At 35.2% G+C, this 16206-nt stretch overlaps 3 protein-coding genes across 3 annotated transcripts; 1 reads left to right on the forward strand and 2 right to left on the reverse strand.

Moving 5' to 3' along the window:
* On the reverse strand, positions 1-4585 carry LOC104707109 (membrane-associated protein VIPP1, chloroplastic). The gene is made up of 11 exons (XM_010423389.3): positions 4309-4585; positions 3790-3899; positions 3557-3667; positions 3365-3429; positions 3202-3283; positions 2307-2381; positions 1830-1900; positions 1654-1736; positions 977-1041; positions 638-712; positions 1-265 (listed from the first exon to the last, which is right to left on the reverse strand). The coding sequence occupies exons 1-11, from the start codon at positions 4433-4435 to the stop codon at positions 149-151; spliced, it is 981 nt and encodes a 326-aa protein (XP_010421691.1). The 5' UTR covers positions 4436-4585; the 3' UTR covers positions 1-148.
* A 919-nt stretch (positions 4586-5504) lies between these two features.
* Positions 5505-7087, forward strand: LOC104707110 (rubisco accumulation factor 1.1, chloroplastic). Its single transcript, XM_010423390.3, has one exon. The coding sequence runs from the start codon at positions 5662-5664 to the stop codon at positions 6967-6969; it is 1308 nt and encodes a 435-aa protein (XP_010421692.1). The 5' UTR covers positions 5505-5661; the 3' UTR covers positions 6970-7087.
* A 4699-nt stretch (positions 7088-11786) lies between these two features.
* LOC104707112 (putative protein FAR1-RELATED SEQUENCE 10) lies at positions 11787-14372 on the reverse strand. The gene is given in 4 exon segments (XM_087463243.1): positions 11787-12009; positions 12011-12571; positions 12660-13103; positions 13184-14372. Coding segments are annotated over 4 exon segments (2082 nt in total). The 5' UTR covers positions 14237-14372; the 3' UTR covers positions 11787-11985.
* Positions 14373-16206: the final 1834 nt, after the last annotated feature.

Below are 16206 nucleotides of genomic sequence, written 5' to 3' on the forward strand. Positions count from 1 at the left end.
TTTTGATGAAAATACCAACTTAACCAAACTATAAATGGGGCTTAGATTGCTGGATATTTACCGACACATGCTTTTGTTGTCTTCTACAAGACACAAGATAGTTTACAGACAGAACGTCACCCAATAACAACCGGGAAACAGCCGATGCCTAAAAGTCGTTAGCTTTCCTTCGTAGTTCGTTCAACTCATTCTCGATCTCCGAGTCCTTGAAAGGGTATCTTGTGCTAGCTGAGACGGTGCTTCTCCCTGCAGGGAGCTCTCCTTTCTGCATCATATCATATAAACAGATGATAACTATGAGACTTATGTATTTACAAACTCTTAACTTAAATGAAGTAGAACGTTAGTAACAACGTAGAATATAGTCAAATATGAAATAAAAGAGTATGGTAAACATGGAAGTAATTAGGGGAGTCAGAGTTGTTGTTTTCTCTTTTCAGTTTACTCGACGAGAAACCAAATCTCTCTTTTCAGTTTTCAGTATCATAGTTCACTGGAACACTGGAACCATCCAAACTTGCCGACTCCGTCTTTCCATATAGTAATTTGGATTGTGATAGCTTGCGAACCCGATTTTTGAGGGAGTCATGGAATTATATATCCTAACGAACAAATAAGACATCAACGTGTTACAAACCTTTGAGCTTCCGGACAACTCTTTCTTCAAGTTTGCGAGATCATCATCCACAGATGAAGTCTCAAGCATTTGAAACTGCAAGTCACAAAGAAGAACAAGTTAACGTCAAGTTGGTTGTATATATTGAAGTTTGTCTGCTACCACGAAAAGCTTAGCTCAAATAAAACAAATCAAACATTAAGTACATGAGATTGGGCTATCCTGTGATAAAAAAAATATTACATAAAGCAGTAAACTTAACCTAGTCAATGCAAGATTTTAACTCTGAAACCAGTATAAAAGAGAGAGATTCTCCTCCTTATAGAAATACTAAGACAAGAGAGATAGAAAACTACCAACCTTCCCCTCGAGTTCATCAGTTCCAATCTGAGTAAGTGCATCTGCTTCAGACTCCATAGCCATCACTGTCAAGCACTTTCTAAATTTTAGCCTCTACCGGAATAGCCATACATCAAAAAGAATATGTGAAGTGAAGAATTCTAACTGAAGAATTCTGATACCAGTAACTTAGAAATTTACCGAAAAAGAATAAAGGGAATATTCCTGCAGGACTAACATAAATCAACCCCATTTTGAAAAAGATAAAAGTTCATGGTCACCAGAACTTAACCAAATTGCTAGAAATAGCAAAAACAAAACTTATCCAATGTCACATAAACAAGAAAGGATTCCACTAAACGTCGCATTGCCCACATTATATTAGTGCTCCACTGTTTTGCATCAGCTAACTACAACACTAATTCCAGACCCACATTTCCCAGAATCTGAAGCACTAAACATCCCCTAGGTATCATCAAGTAATCTAATCTAGCTCACAGAGAGAAAGTAACACGTCTTTGGCAGAAGTAAACTTTCTAGTGTACTTACTTTCAAAGATTGAACGGGTACATTTATATTATCCTCCTAACTCTAGTCAAAATTTCAAAATCAGAAAAGAATAATGGGCTAATTGCTGTCAGTGATGCATAGACATGTTCCCTAAGTTTTGCTCAATTTGGAGGATTACAAGATTGTACCTTTCTCCTCCATTTTTTCAAAAGCTGAAAGAGCACCGCTTGTATTTACGGTCCCTATCATCTCTTGCACTTTCGTTGCAGTCCTAGCAGTAATATAGAAAACAAAAGAGTTGGGACAATATATAAATTAAGAAGAACAAGCTTCCCATTAAGGATAATAAGGAACCGATACAAACTTGGCAGTTCGAGCACGTGCAAGGAGCGTATCTTTCTTTGCTTTTGCCTCTTGTATCTTGCTCTCTAAGAGCTGCAATAAAAAAGGGACAACAACAAAGATTTTTACAGAACTCAGTTTTCTAAGAATTAAACTTCGTCCTAAGCAATGTCAGCTACGGAGAAGGAGGCATTCTGAAAATGAATATAAGAATCTGAATCATCTTCTACATAATGTACATACAGAAGTTTCTTAGTCACTCTATAAAGGTGAAGAGAGATACTTATCATATGAACTTTAGACGGAGGTATCATAAGTCAACTATCGTCCCTATATCTAAGCCATTCTAACGTAATTGTTGTATGAAGAAAATCATGTATATATGATTGTTTGTTTTGTTGAGTAATGCATTGACGAGAAATTCATTTAGTTATAGCCCTAAAGAATCCTACAGTTTACAGTTAGTATAAGTATATGGATAAAAATGGTGATAACTAACCCTTGTATTCGAAACAAGATTGTCGACAACACCTTTCTGTTGATCTAGTTGAGTTTTCAGAGCACTAGCGTTGTCCTGTTAAGAACAAAAAGTGAACAAATAAATAACTTCAAAACCAAAATTTCTAAGACAATATATCTTTTTGTAATGCATTTTCAAAAATTAGAAAATACATGTTTCAAGGGACTTCAATAGTTGTTGAAAAGGTATTAGCAGTCAAAAGTTAGAGATAATGTTCTGTATTGCCTTCAGGTCTTAAGCCATTTGCAAAGTTCATACAACCAGAAACAGTAAAACGAAAAGAAAAAAAAGCCACACAGTCCATTGTTCAAACAAATGCACATAAAAGATGATAGCCAACATTCTGATAAATAGAAAACACAGAAGGATCGTTTTTGGTAATTTCCGTAGTGCTACACATGTCCATATTCTTATTTGGTCAGACACTGAGACCATAGTCAACATCCTAATACGTAGAACACAGAAGGATCATTTTCGGCTGCATCCGCAAGTGTTAAATATGTCCAAATTCATATTTGTTCTGACACTAGAACCACCTTAACAAACTCAACAAACAAGATCGTTACAGAATTCAAGTAATTATAAATACTGCCAAGCTCTGTTGCATCTAAAATGATTAACACATGGTCAGCATTTGGGACTATCTGAAATTACTTAAGGAACATGAGAAGAATTACTTTATACCTAGATATCTAAATTTTTACTTTTTACTTTCATCACCTCCTTACTAAACATTTCAGAAAACCTAGAGATTAGCCTCAAAGGGCTCGAAGCGTCAAACTGTTAGGTCCCAGGATTCTCTTTCATTTATTATAGTAAGCACACTTAAGAAACTGAGAAACGGAAAACAAAAGAATGGATTGATATAACCTACAGCAAAAGACTTTCGACGTTTAAGTGCTTCACGTGCAAGATCCTCATCTCCTTTTGCAAGAGCAAGTTGTGCCCTTTTGTACCTATTTAAGCATGTAACATGTAAGAATAATCAGCTAAATCAGGAAGTAAGAGAGCAAGGCTCCATGCTAAAACAAACATACCAATCATCAGAAGATTGCTGTGCAGCTTTATATTTGTTCTGCAACTGCTTTTGTGATGCTAAAACCTTAAGACATGTTGATGATACACAAGTTAGCAAATCTCCAAAATTATGAGCTCTCAGAAACTGAAGAATAAAAAAACATCACAAGGGGACATGTATAAAGGTTGTTCAAGAGTAAGAAGAAATGTACCTGTGCAGTGGCTTGACGCATCTTTGTCAAATCACTATTCATTTCAATGACAGTTTGCTCCAGGATTTTCTCCGGGTCTTCGAAGGAGCTAATGAGTGCATTTGCATATGACTTCGCTTATTTAAATGAAAAGAGACAAGAAATCTGATTAATGAACTTCAATGCATTAAAAATATATAGAAAAGAAGCACACTCGACAGTCAGATATAGAATCTCAGCAAGGTTATAAGTACCTTGACAACTCTAGAAAATCGTTCAAAAAGATTCATCGTAGCACCATGACTGTTGCACTTGAGTCTATCTGCACAAGCTAATCTCAGCTCGTTCGCTCTCAGCCCTCCACCTTGTATATAAAAGCAGTAATCCTTTTTGAGTTTAAACAATAAGAATTTCAGTCCAACAACATAACTACAAACCAAGTGAACTAAATGTTAAACAAGTGAAACACTCCAAGCATTAGATACTGACCAAGAACGAGACCGTATCCTGTATTTCAAACACTCCAAGCACACTAAATTTATCTCTTTTTTTTTTTTTTTTTTTTCCTATTCCTAGTTACTAAATCAAGAAACACAGAATCATACACCAAAAAGCACTATCAATACCCAATTTCACTTGGGTTCAGTGTTTTTTTTAATTCTTTTAGAAAGCTGCAAAATTATCATTCCAGCAATTCAAACAATGGGCAAGCCTAATCAAAGGACGATAAAGCAAAACCCTGTAGCGAATTAGAGAAGACGCTTTGGAGTTACCGAAGAAGGATGGTCTGAGGGGTAAAACCCTGAGGGAACAAGGGCGATTAGAAGTCGAAGGGGAAGAAGAAGCAGTAGGACGGAGAGGAGGGAATAATCCGGCAACTGGTGAAGCTTTGAGAGCCATTTCAATTGCGATTTCGTCTCTTCTCCTTCTCTCTCGGCTTCGCTTTTTGGGCTGATTTGGAGGATGTCCCGTTTGTGGTCTCGGATGTGTTCTCGTTTTTCTTCTTTGATCGATCCTCGTCGTTTTGGTAAAAGGAGGGTCTTTTGCTATGCCTTTTTTTTTCCCTCGCCAACTGAATTTTATTGATAAAATTTTACAAGTCCAACAAGCCAGCCCAATTACAAGCTTACACAGAAGCCCAAGCAGGCAAGCAGCCAAATTTTGAGTTTTTTTTTTTTTTTTTTTTTTCAACATTTTGAGTTTATTATTATTATTATGTTTTTGTGAAAATCAGTTTATATTATAAAAGTGAGTCTACATTCTTAATTTTTGAGTCTATACTTTAGATATTGAGGAGTTATCCCCTAGTATTATATAGAATACATATTTTCTAATTTCATAGATAAAATATTATCCATCTGAAATGACAACAAAAATCTAAGCGTTCTTTGTTTATTATATTGGAGATATCCATTATTGGTTGGTTTAAATATTTGTGGTGGTATCTATCCTTGAATCTCTTCCATTTGCGTTTGCAGGTATCATCACATCGACTCGTATTTAGTCTTGTGACTTATGTTCTCTTCCGACTTCTCCGATGATTTTGAGATTTTTTTTTTTTGGCTTTAGTGTTCTACTTTATGTTTTCTGTGTATCATAATTAAGCTTTCGGGAAATATCTTTGTTTTCTGCTAGCTTTAGAATTATAAAAACGTATTACACCTTTGTTTTATATAATGAAAATGTTTCAGTGAAAATAAAATGACAACAAAAATAACATATTTGTGAGATGATAAGTAATTATCATGTATTTTTTTTAATCATTTTTTGCGAATTGTTATTAACTTTTTAAAAAAGAAAATGGTTAAATCTAATACAAAAAGTAGTATAAAAATAGTTTATATTTGATATTCCATTATTGCATAGATGAGCAAATGTTTTAGATACATATTTGTCTATCTATTTCAGTTTCTAAAAAAAAAGAAAAATGAAGAAGTAATGCTGGCGGGAAAATCATGCATATCGAGAGAGATGCGAGAGACGAAGAAGAATATGCGTTAAACCAAACCGGTTTAAATCCGGTTCAAAAAACTTTAATTTGTCCGAGTCTCTTTATCTTTTATATCGACGAAGATGATAAGGTACCATCCAATCCATCATCCTCGTCTCCACCCACTCTCATCACCATGCTTTCTCTAACTGCAACAACTCTCAAGTCCTCACTCTTCACCATATCCAAAACCCATGGATTCTCCAATACTCGACCCGTTTACCCGAAACCTTTCACCACCATCAACGCCGCCTTAATCCCCGCTTCAAACCGTCAAGCTCCAGCAAAACAACAGCTCTATCAACCGTTCCGCCCACCTCCATCACCGATTCCTCCAAAATTCCGATCACTCGACACCGCCGGAAAAATCGAAGTCCTCGCCGATCGTCTCGGTCTCTGGTTCGAATACGCTCCACTCATCTCGTCCCTCTACACCGAAGGCTTCACTCCTCCATCAATCGAAGAACTCACCGGACTCTCCGGCGTCGAACAGAATCGTCTCATCGTCGGTGCGCAAGTCCGCGACTCTTTAGTTCAATCCGGTGCCAAACCTGAGCTAATCGCTGCGTTCGACACCGGCGGAGCCGAGCTTCTCTACGAGATTCGTCTGCTAAACAACACTCAACGTGTAGCTTCTGCTGAGTACATTGTTCATCACGACTTCGATTCCAAAGGAGCTCAAGATCTCGCCAGAGCGATTAAAGATTACCCTCATCGCCGTGGAGATGTTGGGTTTAAAGATTTTGATTATAATTTGCCCGGAGATTGTTTGTCTTTTATGCTTTATAGGAAAAGTAGAGAGCATCGGAGTCCATCGGAGATTCGAACCGCATTGCTCGAACAAGCTCTTGAAACCGCGGTGACAGAGAAAGCGAAAAAGGCGGTGGCGAGGGAGTTACATGGAGAGAGTGAAGAAGAGAGAGCTAAGGAAGAGGAAATCAAGATTATTCGTGTTCCTGTGGTGAGATTGAGGTTTGGAGAAGTAGCAGGAGCGAGTTCTGTTGTTGTTTTACCGGTTTGTAAAGCAGAGGAAGGAGAAGAGAAGCTTCTTGAAGCTCCAATGGAGTTTGAAAGTGGAGGAGAGTTTGGCGTGGTGGAAGCTGAGAAAGATTGGAGTAGATGGGTGGTTTTACCTGGTTGGGATCCTGTGGTGGCGGTTACGAAAGGAGGAGTTGCTGTTTCGTTTAAAGATGATAGGAAAGTTTTGCCGTGGAACGGGAAAAAAGAGGCGGTAATGGTTGTGATCGACAGGGAGAAGAAGACGGTGGAAGCTGAAAATGGAAACTACTATCTTGTTGTGGCTGAAGGTGAGATGAAGTTGGATAGAGGATCGGTGTGGAAGGAGAAAGGAGTGAATGAGAGTTTAGGGATGGTTGTTTTGGTCGTTAGGCCGCCGAGAGATGATGATGATGATTGGCAGATAAATGATGAGGATTGGGATTAGAATTCGATTAGAGAATAATAGAGTTTAGTAACTTTTTCATAAACAGTTACTCGTATGCTTTTGGCAAATTGATATGTAATTCTTTGTTTGATTGTTTATCACATTAATGTTTCTTTCATTGTTGTGTTAAAGAGTCTTAGCTAACATCAACTGTGTTTTGTGCAGCCTCTTTCTAAATACGAAATTTCATCAAGATTCTAATCTTCGTTACGAAAACGTCAGGCAAACAAAAAATGGCATAAGCTAACAAAAGTTAGGGAATAAAAATTACATATTTACAACTTGTAGAAAAATGAACTGCACTTGTTTCTACAAAATTTTGTTTAACATAATCTTAATGAACTTATAATGGCCTTGTTAAAAATAGTAAACAAATTACTGATATTTTATTTTTCTAGTAACATCGATTCAAATTTGTCCCGTCACACAACCCGTTATACAATATAACATCATCCATGTTATTTTAATTTTTTAATATGTTTAAATATTCATAATTTTAAACTTATTGTTAAGTTTAAATATATCAATTATAATAATATTAAAAATTTCTTCAACTTCAATCATTTCTCTGATGGCAGCATCAGTGAAGTTCTCACCCCAAAGTCCTTTGCACATGTTATCACCACAAAGGCTATGACAAATGCTATGACAAAGGATATGACATACACAATTTAACAAGTTTAGTACAAAAGAATGGTGAACAATGAACTAAAAGTCCAAAAAATATCAAGATATCACATCCTGAAAGTAGAAAACTTTGCTAATATATATTCAAGTCTTAACTTATTTTCGTGCCACTAATTTATTTTTCCAGTTACAAATCTATTATGTACATTATCACTAAAAAATGTATTTTTATACTGAAATATATTTTACTATTAAAATATACTGAAATATATTTTACTATTAAAATATATTATTTATCCCATTAAGCCAACTTACATATGTCTTTTTATGACTCACCAATAAAGATTGAGAAATTAAAAGACAATAAATGGGAGATAATTTAAAAATTAATAGAAATTATAAGCATGATGATATATGAGTTTTAAATAATTCAATAATGAAAATAGCAATTAAAATAAACAATCTAAAAATAAAATTAATTTGACATAGTTAAAGAAATAATAGAAAATTATATGCACGATGATATATGAGTCTTAGATAATATAAATATCAAAATAGAACTTAAATTAAATGTATCTTAAAACCTACAATATATTTAAAATTATTAAAAAAATGAAGCATATATTAATTTTACATATGAAAAAGGAGAAAATAGGAGAAAATTATGGTTTAGAAATAAGAAAAAATTACCTTCTAATAAAGTACGAGAAAATTCATTCGTATGAGCTCTTTGTTTTTTGAAAAAAAATTATCGTTTCTCATTTTCTTGTAAGATGTACTTTTGGACTTGTGTGCTCATGTTTTTTTTATGATAACTATTCTATAAGTTAAAAGTAAAAACAAAAATTAATTAGTGGTAAATTTAATAATCTTTAAAAACTAAAAAAAAAAGAGATATATGCATAATCAATAAACGTATGTGTTATGAGTTACATAATCATATGATTATGTAATATAAAATCTTGGCCTGATAACGAAATTATGAAAATATGAAAAAAATAAAATATGAGAGTGTATATAATTGTCCTGTAGCTTTACTTTATAAGAATGAGACAATCTCATAAGAAATTATAACAAAAACAAATTTTAACCAATAGAACAAAGCAAAACTTTTATTTTTGAATAAATTATTTTGTTTGGGGAAATAAAATATTTATATAGAGAAAAGGTAAAAAATTTGTTTTACACATCGTAAAATCTTTAATTGATAAAAGTTACATGTGTCGCTATCACGTGAGTTAGCAACTCTGAAAACCAAGCTATATGTAATAAGATAGTTTTCTTTGCATGTTAATCAAATGCCCAACTAATAATTTTCTTAACATAACCAATTTTTTTTTGTATATATATAGTATCATAAAATTTAACTTCAAGAAAAACAAATTACCAAAAAATGATTTCAAAAAATAGAAAATGAATTGTTCATAAAATTACTGTTGTATTTTTCACTAGATTTTCGTCAAAACATATACTTCTATTAGATATTAGCGTTTTTGCAAGATTGAACAAAGTATGTCACAGCTTCACTATCACATGATCTTTTTCTTAAGGAAGCCTTTCCTTTATCAGGAATCTCAGTCTCTATCAACATCCGGTCTGTACTCTGCTCTCATTTTAAACCTTTATCTTATGTGTGAGTTACTTGTTTCTCAAGCTTCATATATTTTTGTATTCTTTAGAAAGCAAATAATGTCTTTGACCAGTTTGTATACATCTTGGAGAATTTACCACCATGGACCCCGTACTTTTAAGTGTACGAAATGACGACAAAGAATTGCAATAGATGCGAGATGGAAATGGGGCACCCAGTTAAACGTTCTTATGGTGTGATCATCACTGCTAATTCACTCTTAGAAACCAAGGCAAGTCACTTTTATTTGTCCTCAAATCTTTTAAGGAAATGTGAAACCTATCTTTCTTGAAAGTGAGGCTAGAAACGATTTTGGTTATCGCATGCATTATTCGAGAATATTACATTCGAGAAGATTCTTCAGATCATCAGAACAGACATTAAGATGCCTTGTGACTTAGTGATGTATGTTGCTTTTCCAGGTTATTGGAGACTGGGATGGTGTTCTCAGTAAATCCTAAAACTTCATTTTCGATCTGAGATTCTATTTTTTGAAAATGTAAGCTCCTGTGAGTGAATACTTGCTTCTGTTTTTCTTTTCTTACTTGAATTGCAGGATACGCAGCAGAACCAGATTTTGTCCGGGCAGAAATTTGAAGGCTAAGAGAAGCTTTTTCAAGAGTGTAGGAAAGTGCATCTTCTGGTTTAGTTAGACATGATGATATGATGTGTTTATCTTGTGCAAGAGTGTGAATCCTGCAAACAAACTTTGAATCTATCAATATTTACTGGGTATTGTGTTTCAGGTTGCCGCCAGTGGTATTGTTGCTTGTGCAGGTATTGGAGACGGGAGAGTGTTGTTAGCATTCTTGAAACAGAAAAAGATCTGACCCCAAATTAGTAGATGCACAAACTTCTTTTGATTTGGAACATGCCTCTGTCACTTGTTAGGCCAGCGGTCAAGCAGTTTCATAAAACAGAATCTCTAGCCGAACCTTCTTTCCTACACAGTCTGACCACAGTGTTCAACTTACCAACAACCTATAGCATCACCATCACCAGCTCAAGAAAGACTCACCAACCGGTTCCTCAACAATGTTCCAGTGCTAGGTTAGTAATTTGAGTGGGATCTTCACTCCATTTAAACTTGAGTAACACACTGTACGATTAATCTTGATATGGAGTTTGCTGCTCAGATGTTCCTTCATTGTTCAACTTCCGATATCATCATCTTCTTCTTGGTTTTATTTCAAAGGCTAAAATGGTTTCTTAACTTTGGTCAACGATTTGATACTTGAATCTATTTTCAAATGTTGGGAAATAAGAATTTAATACTTTTGCTTTGCTTACTACTGTCTAAGACCTGTGTGTTCTGTTGGATATGGGCTGCGCCCAATATGCCACTCGGCCCAACAAGACTTGTTAATTGTGATTTCGGCCCGACAAAATTGAGAGAAAGTCCATTTACACTCCGCAGAGGACAATCTCGGGATTTCGCGCAGAAACCCTAGAGTGCCCTAACTCTACACTCAGCTATAAATAGTTCATGACATTTATTGGAAAGATCATCCTGACCCGCGGACAATACCTACAGAGCAATACTTTGCATCAAAAACTGTTATTGTCTTTCGTATAATTCATTCCTATTTTCAGTTCGTCACTTTAAGCTTGCTAGTTCGCTTGTGAACTAACAAGCTCTATCCCGACTTGTTTTAAGTGACGATCTCACGTTTTCCCTGATTAATAAAAGAACTTGCTTGCTCTTTCCCACAAAATCTTTATTTGTTTAAGTTGTGTCATCCCCGGTACAAACATGTTCCTTGCAACTTTACTTTAAGTTGGCCAACATCTCTATAATTTGCATTTTGTTCGGAGAATGAAGAAACAAAATCTCTCAGTGCCAGCGGCATTATGTCGAACACCATAGCTGGAGATCACAAATAAGAATTTGCAGCAAAAAAAAACAAAAATTTCGGTTCGCTTTACATGGTTTTTACAATTGATTCCGGTTCGATTTAAATTGGAATTTTATTATGAAAAAAGTAACTCCCGGTTCAAGAGGACTAGACATGCTCGTCGAAGTTCTCTGCTACACCATGAAGACCAATCAATCCTTCTTACAACTGAGCAACCAAAATGTCAGCAAACCAATTAGAGAATTTAGAATTGTAAAGACCTTGTTGCTTTTATTTTTCTTCTTCTCTGACTGCAATTTCGTCTCTTCTTCCATTTTTTTTTCTCGAATAAAAGATCTGATTCGGTTGCGGCTGCCATGGTTTTGGATTCCATATCTAAAATTCTATCCTAGACGATGAGACATCAAATATTATATAATTAAGGAACAAGTGATTTGAAGGGAAGATGAAAGCTCTCCGTATACAACTCAAGTTTCAAACCAACCAGCAAGAGTTCTTTCAGCGGTCAAACAATGTAAGAGCGGTAAGTCGAAAGCAGAAAGTCTGGTGAGGTCGTTCAACAAATTAATCCTTGAATTTTCGATAAACAAAATCTTTGAATCAATCAGAGGAACCTGCAAACCAATTCACAATTTTCAAACTTGTTACTGTTAATCAAAATTCGAAATGAACCTTGTTGTTAACCACTAATTTCAGATGGTCTATGAACCTCAACACTAATTTAGTATTATTGATTACCTGACTGTTACACTTGAGAGGTAGGGTTTTTCAGACCAGTCTTGTTGATAGTTTTGTACCAACTTTTGCAATAAGGATGTATATCATACAAACTAAACCCAAAAGAAAGACAGAAAAGACATACCGGCCCTCTTTAAAACAATTATTCATTTGCTAGATTGGAACTTAGCAGTCATGGTTGATACAAGCAATTAGCTGGTGCCACATTTCTCACACGATCTATAAGTAGAGAAAGTTCTTGGTTAGCGTAATCAAGACGATCCTTGCAGATCATAGACTCTGTGAGGAGAGTTTCTGTGAGCGAATGAAACGTTTGAGCACAGTCATCGCCAATGCCCTGGCCATTTTGATTCTCTGCAGCAACGTGAGGACTTTCCTGTCTCCATCGTAATAGAAAGTACTGCTCAGGTATAAGGAAGCAGTTCTTTACCGTCAGTACACGAAGAGTGTGCCTGCACAAGATTCCGGAGTGCTCAAATTCCTTGCATGAACACTGGATCTCCTCATTTTCCGGGTTCCAGATCACACAACATTCCCCTTCCATTTTCTTAAAGTGATGTACGATGTATGGACCATTGGCCATCTCAGACACAGCATACTGGACAGACAAAACCAGTTCGTTTTGTAATACGCTAAAGGCATAAGGCGTCAAAATCCCCCTCGCTTGATCTTCCATAGGCATACAGGTTTTCAAGCTCGGATAAGTAAATCGTGGCGGGATTTGCTTGGCTAGACTTGCAGCCGCACTGACCTGCAACGTTTTCTCGAATAATGAATCAAAGCAGCAATGAAATAACATTTGAAATTGCAAAACTGTATGTCTCATTTGATTCACAAACCTCTTCAAGTAAGAGTTGCATGCATGTTGGCCCAGCAACAATTCTTTTTAAGAAAGAATCTATAGATAAATTAAACTCAGGGGTCATAGTTTGAGCTACAAAATGTTCTCTGATGTAACAAGGTGACCAGGATGCTCGGCACGAATAAAGCAAATCCGCATGCCTATCTGGAACAAGACCAAACCGAGTGACAAGGAGATTCCACTGCTGTTCAAATTCATCTATATTCCCTGCCCGACAAAACATCTCAAACCCAGCTCTAAATTCATCATAGTGCGACCCAAGAGTCTGAGAAAACCAGCTTGCTAGTTTGGAGACTATGTGCCACATAAATACCACATGGTGAGTATTTGGCATTTCCCTCGCAATAGCATCTTTAAGTCCTGTATCCATATCAGTCAGAATTGTCTGAGGATGCCGTCCTCTCATGAAACGAACAAAAGTCTGTCCAAAAATAAGACAAAATAATGAGAGCATGACCACAAACATAAACGTACAATTACAACAAATATGGCTGCACAAACCTGTAAAGCCCATGTGAAAGAAAGGCAGGTCTCATCTTGCAGCAAAACACATCCCAAAAGAATCGCCTTGCCATGGTTGTCTATCCCAAAAAACACCCCAAGAAGCAAACCATAAGGGATTGACCGATAAGTAGTGTCGAAAACAACCACATCCCCAAACAAAGAGTAGGCACCAATAGAGTCACCAAAAGCCCACGCAAGGTTTTCAACTTTCTGGTTCTCATCAGAGGTACAGTCATAAGCAAAATCCATATCCCTCTCAGCCAAAGCTTTACAAGACTCGAGAAGCTCAAGGGTATCACTCTCACGTTTCTCGCTAAGGAAAGCATCATTCTCTTGAACACTCTTCTTACACGCTCTAACAAAGTTCCTAACATCTTTCTCTATAAAAGGCAACTGGCCAGGCTGAACACCCTTCTCCAACTCCAACAACTTAACAATCCGATTCACAGGGAAACCAGCTTTAGACAACAAAAGAATCCTGTCCTGATCAGACTGCCGAATCTTCCTATAAGCAGGAAGCAACCTAACTTGATCATCTTCCAAAAGCTCATGGTTATGGACATTACTAAACTGAGAAACAAACCAATGAGTCACACCATCAACAACTTCTTTAGTCAAATACAACTTAGCATCACACCCACATCTAACAGACTTACGCTCCCGTGGATGCTCTACATTAGCTTTCTTCCTAGGCTGGTTAAAACCAGAACGATAACAAACGAAATCTCTCCTATACACACCAAAGTTCTGACTCTCCGTAGACCGCGCTTTCCGAATCGAAAAGCCACTCTTCCTAGCGAATGCACTGTAGTACTCAAAGGCCTCGTCGTCTGTTCTAAAGATTTGGCCAACGTAAGGCATAAACACAGTGTTATTATCATATAGTGATGATCCTGTACCTGTTGCTGTTGTGGTTGTTGTTGTTGTTGATGAGTCTAGCTCGCTCTTAGTTACTAGGCAGCTTGATTCATCTCCTTCGAATCTGATGTAGCATTTCCAATCGCCACAAGGACATTGCTGACGACGAATCCAGATGTTATTCAACGACATCGGTTAGGGGGTTTCAGAAGAAGATTTGATATCCAATTTCTTCTAGTCTAAAACCAATTCAGAAACCCTAGAACTAGAAGAGGAACCAACAATCGGGAAATTTGCGGAGGAGAATTGAGAAAGAAAACAAAAGCTCACTTACGGAATTTGGATCGTCTTCTATTACGCTTTTTATAGTTGTGGGTGATACAACACTCTCTGCCTTGTGGTTTCCAACTTGAGTTTTACAAAAGCCATTGTTCAACTCTTTTCTTTTTTCTCTCTCTTTTGGGGGAAAAATGGGTACACATAACTAATTTTTTTTTTTTTTTCAACTGGAATTTTTTTATTAATACAAAGCTAAACCCGATAGACGATATTAATGTTCCTAGAGTCATTAAACCGGCGGACGACGTTTATGTTTCCAGAATCTGAAAATAGAATTACTAAACAGAAATTCTACAACCAAAAACGAAGGATTTGTCTGATATGTACGTCTAAAGTTTTGTAAATAAAATTAAATTTAGGAAAAATATATTGTATATAATTTTTTTTACTATAATACACTGATTTATATTACTATACAAATCTTTTATGTATGTTATGATTAAAATTGTATTTTTTATACCTAGGTATACTGTATGTTACAAATATATTATTTACCACCATCTAGGAAATGTCAATATCAAGCCAACTATTGTATGTTTCTTTACTTTCACTTTTGCATAGTTTCTTTAATCACTAAAATTGTTGGCTCAAAAAATATTTTGAATAAAAAATAAATTACATCACAATAGTAAATGACTATATTTTGATGAAATTTCGGTTATGCCCTCATTCCTTATAGAAAGAACCTTGCGTTCAACTTCCTCTACCATGGAGAGAACTTTCGCTCCGCCTTCATCTCTTGGGAAGATAACCTTGTATCCAACCTCTCCTAATGAAACTAAAGACCCTTTTCCAACGTCACCAAATTTTTTGATAGTAACTAATATTAAATTTTTTAATGTATTCATGAAAGTTTCTTTGACACACCATGATGTAGTCTCTATCTCCAAGTTCCTATAGATCTATCAACAATGATTTATGTTTTTCCAATCTATCTATGTTTATTGTAGCTTTATGTTTGATTAGCCTATTTTATCCAACCATTAGGTTGATGATGACCTTCTTCTATTTATCTTCTTTTGAGATTTAATAAATGGTAAAAATTATGTTTGCACAAAAAAAAAAGGTCTATGACCAACCAATCAAGGTTGAAAAATTAGAAGAAAATTAGTTTGACATAATTAATGAAATAATAGAAACTTATAAGCACAATAATATATGAATCTCAAATAATTCAAAGATGAATATATCAATTTGATAAAACAATCTAAAACTACTACAATAAATTTTAAAATACATTATTAGAAAAAAAGATGCATATATTAATCTTCCATGTTTTTTTTTGGGTCAACATATTAATCTTACCTATTCCAAACTGAAAAAGTAGAAAATAGGAGTATATTTTGGTTTTTAAAAATAAGGAAAATTTGTCTTCCCATTTAAAAAAGTTTGACCAATAGAACAGAATTGAAAGCAATATTTTTGAATAAATTGTTTTGTTAGATGAATAATATGAGACGATCTATGTTTATATAGAAGTGAGTATTTATATTTTTTAGAATTAATAATTTTCTGTATATTTTTCTTAATCTTTTTTCTATTTCATGAGAAAATTTATTTCAATGAGCTCATTGTTTTTTTTTAGCTCATTGTTTTTTTTTCTAAAAATTTTTGCTTCCCACTTTCTTGTAAGACGTACTATCATTCGACGATAAGGACGCTTTCTGTTTAGTTGATCTAGTGTTATATAATCTTTGTTGTTATCTTGCATTTGTGTATTCATCTTTTCTATGCTACTCGTCTTGCAAATTAATAGATATAATAATAACACCGTGAAAAATTTGTTAATTCCAAAAACCTTAGTCTTTATGCATAAGAAACTT

Source organism: Camelina sativa, chromosome 8, assembly GCF_030686135.1.
Source record: "Camelina sativa cultivar CO46 ecotype springtype chromosome 8, ASM3068613v1".
NCBI lineage: Eukaryota > Viridiplantae > Streptophyta > Magnoliopsida > Brassicales > Brassicaceae > Camelina > Camelina sativa.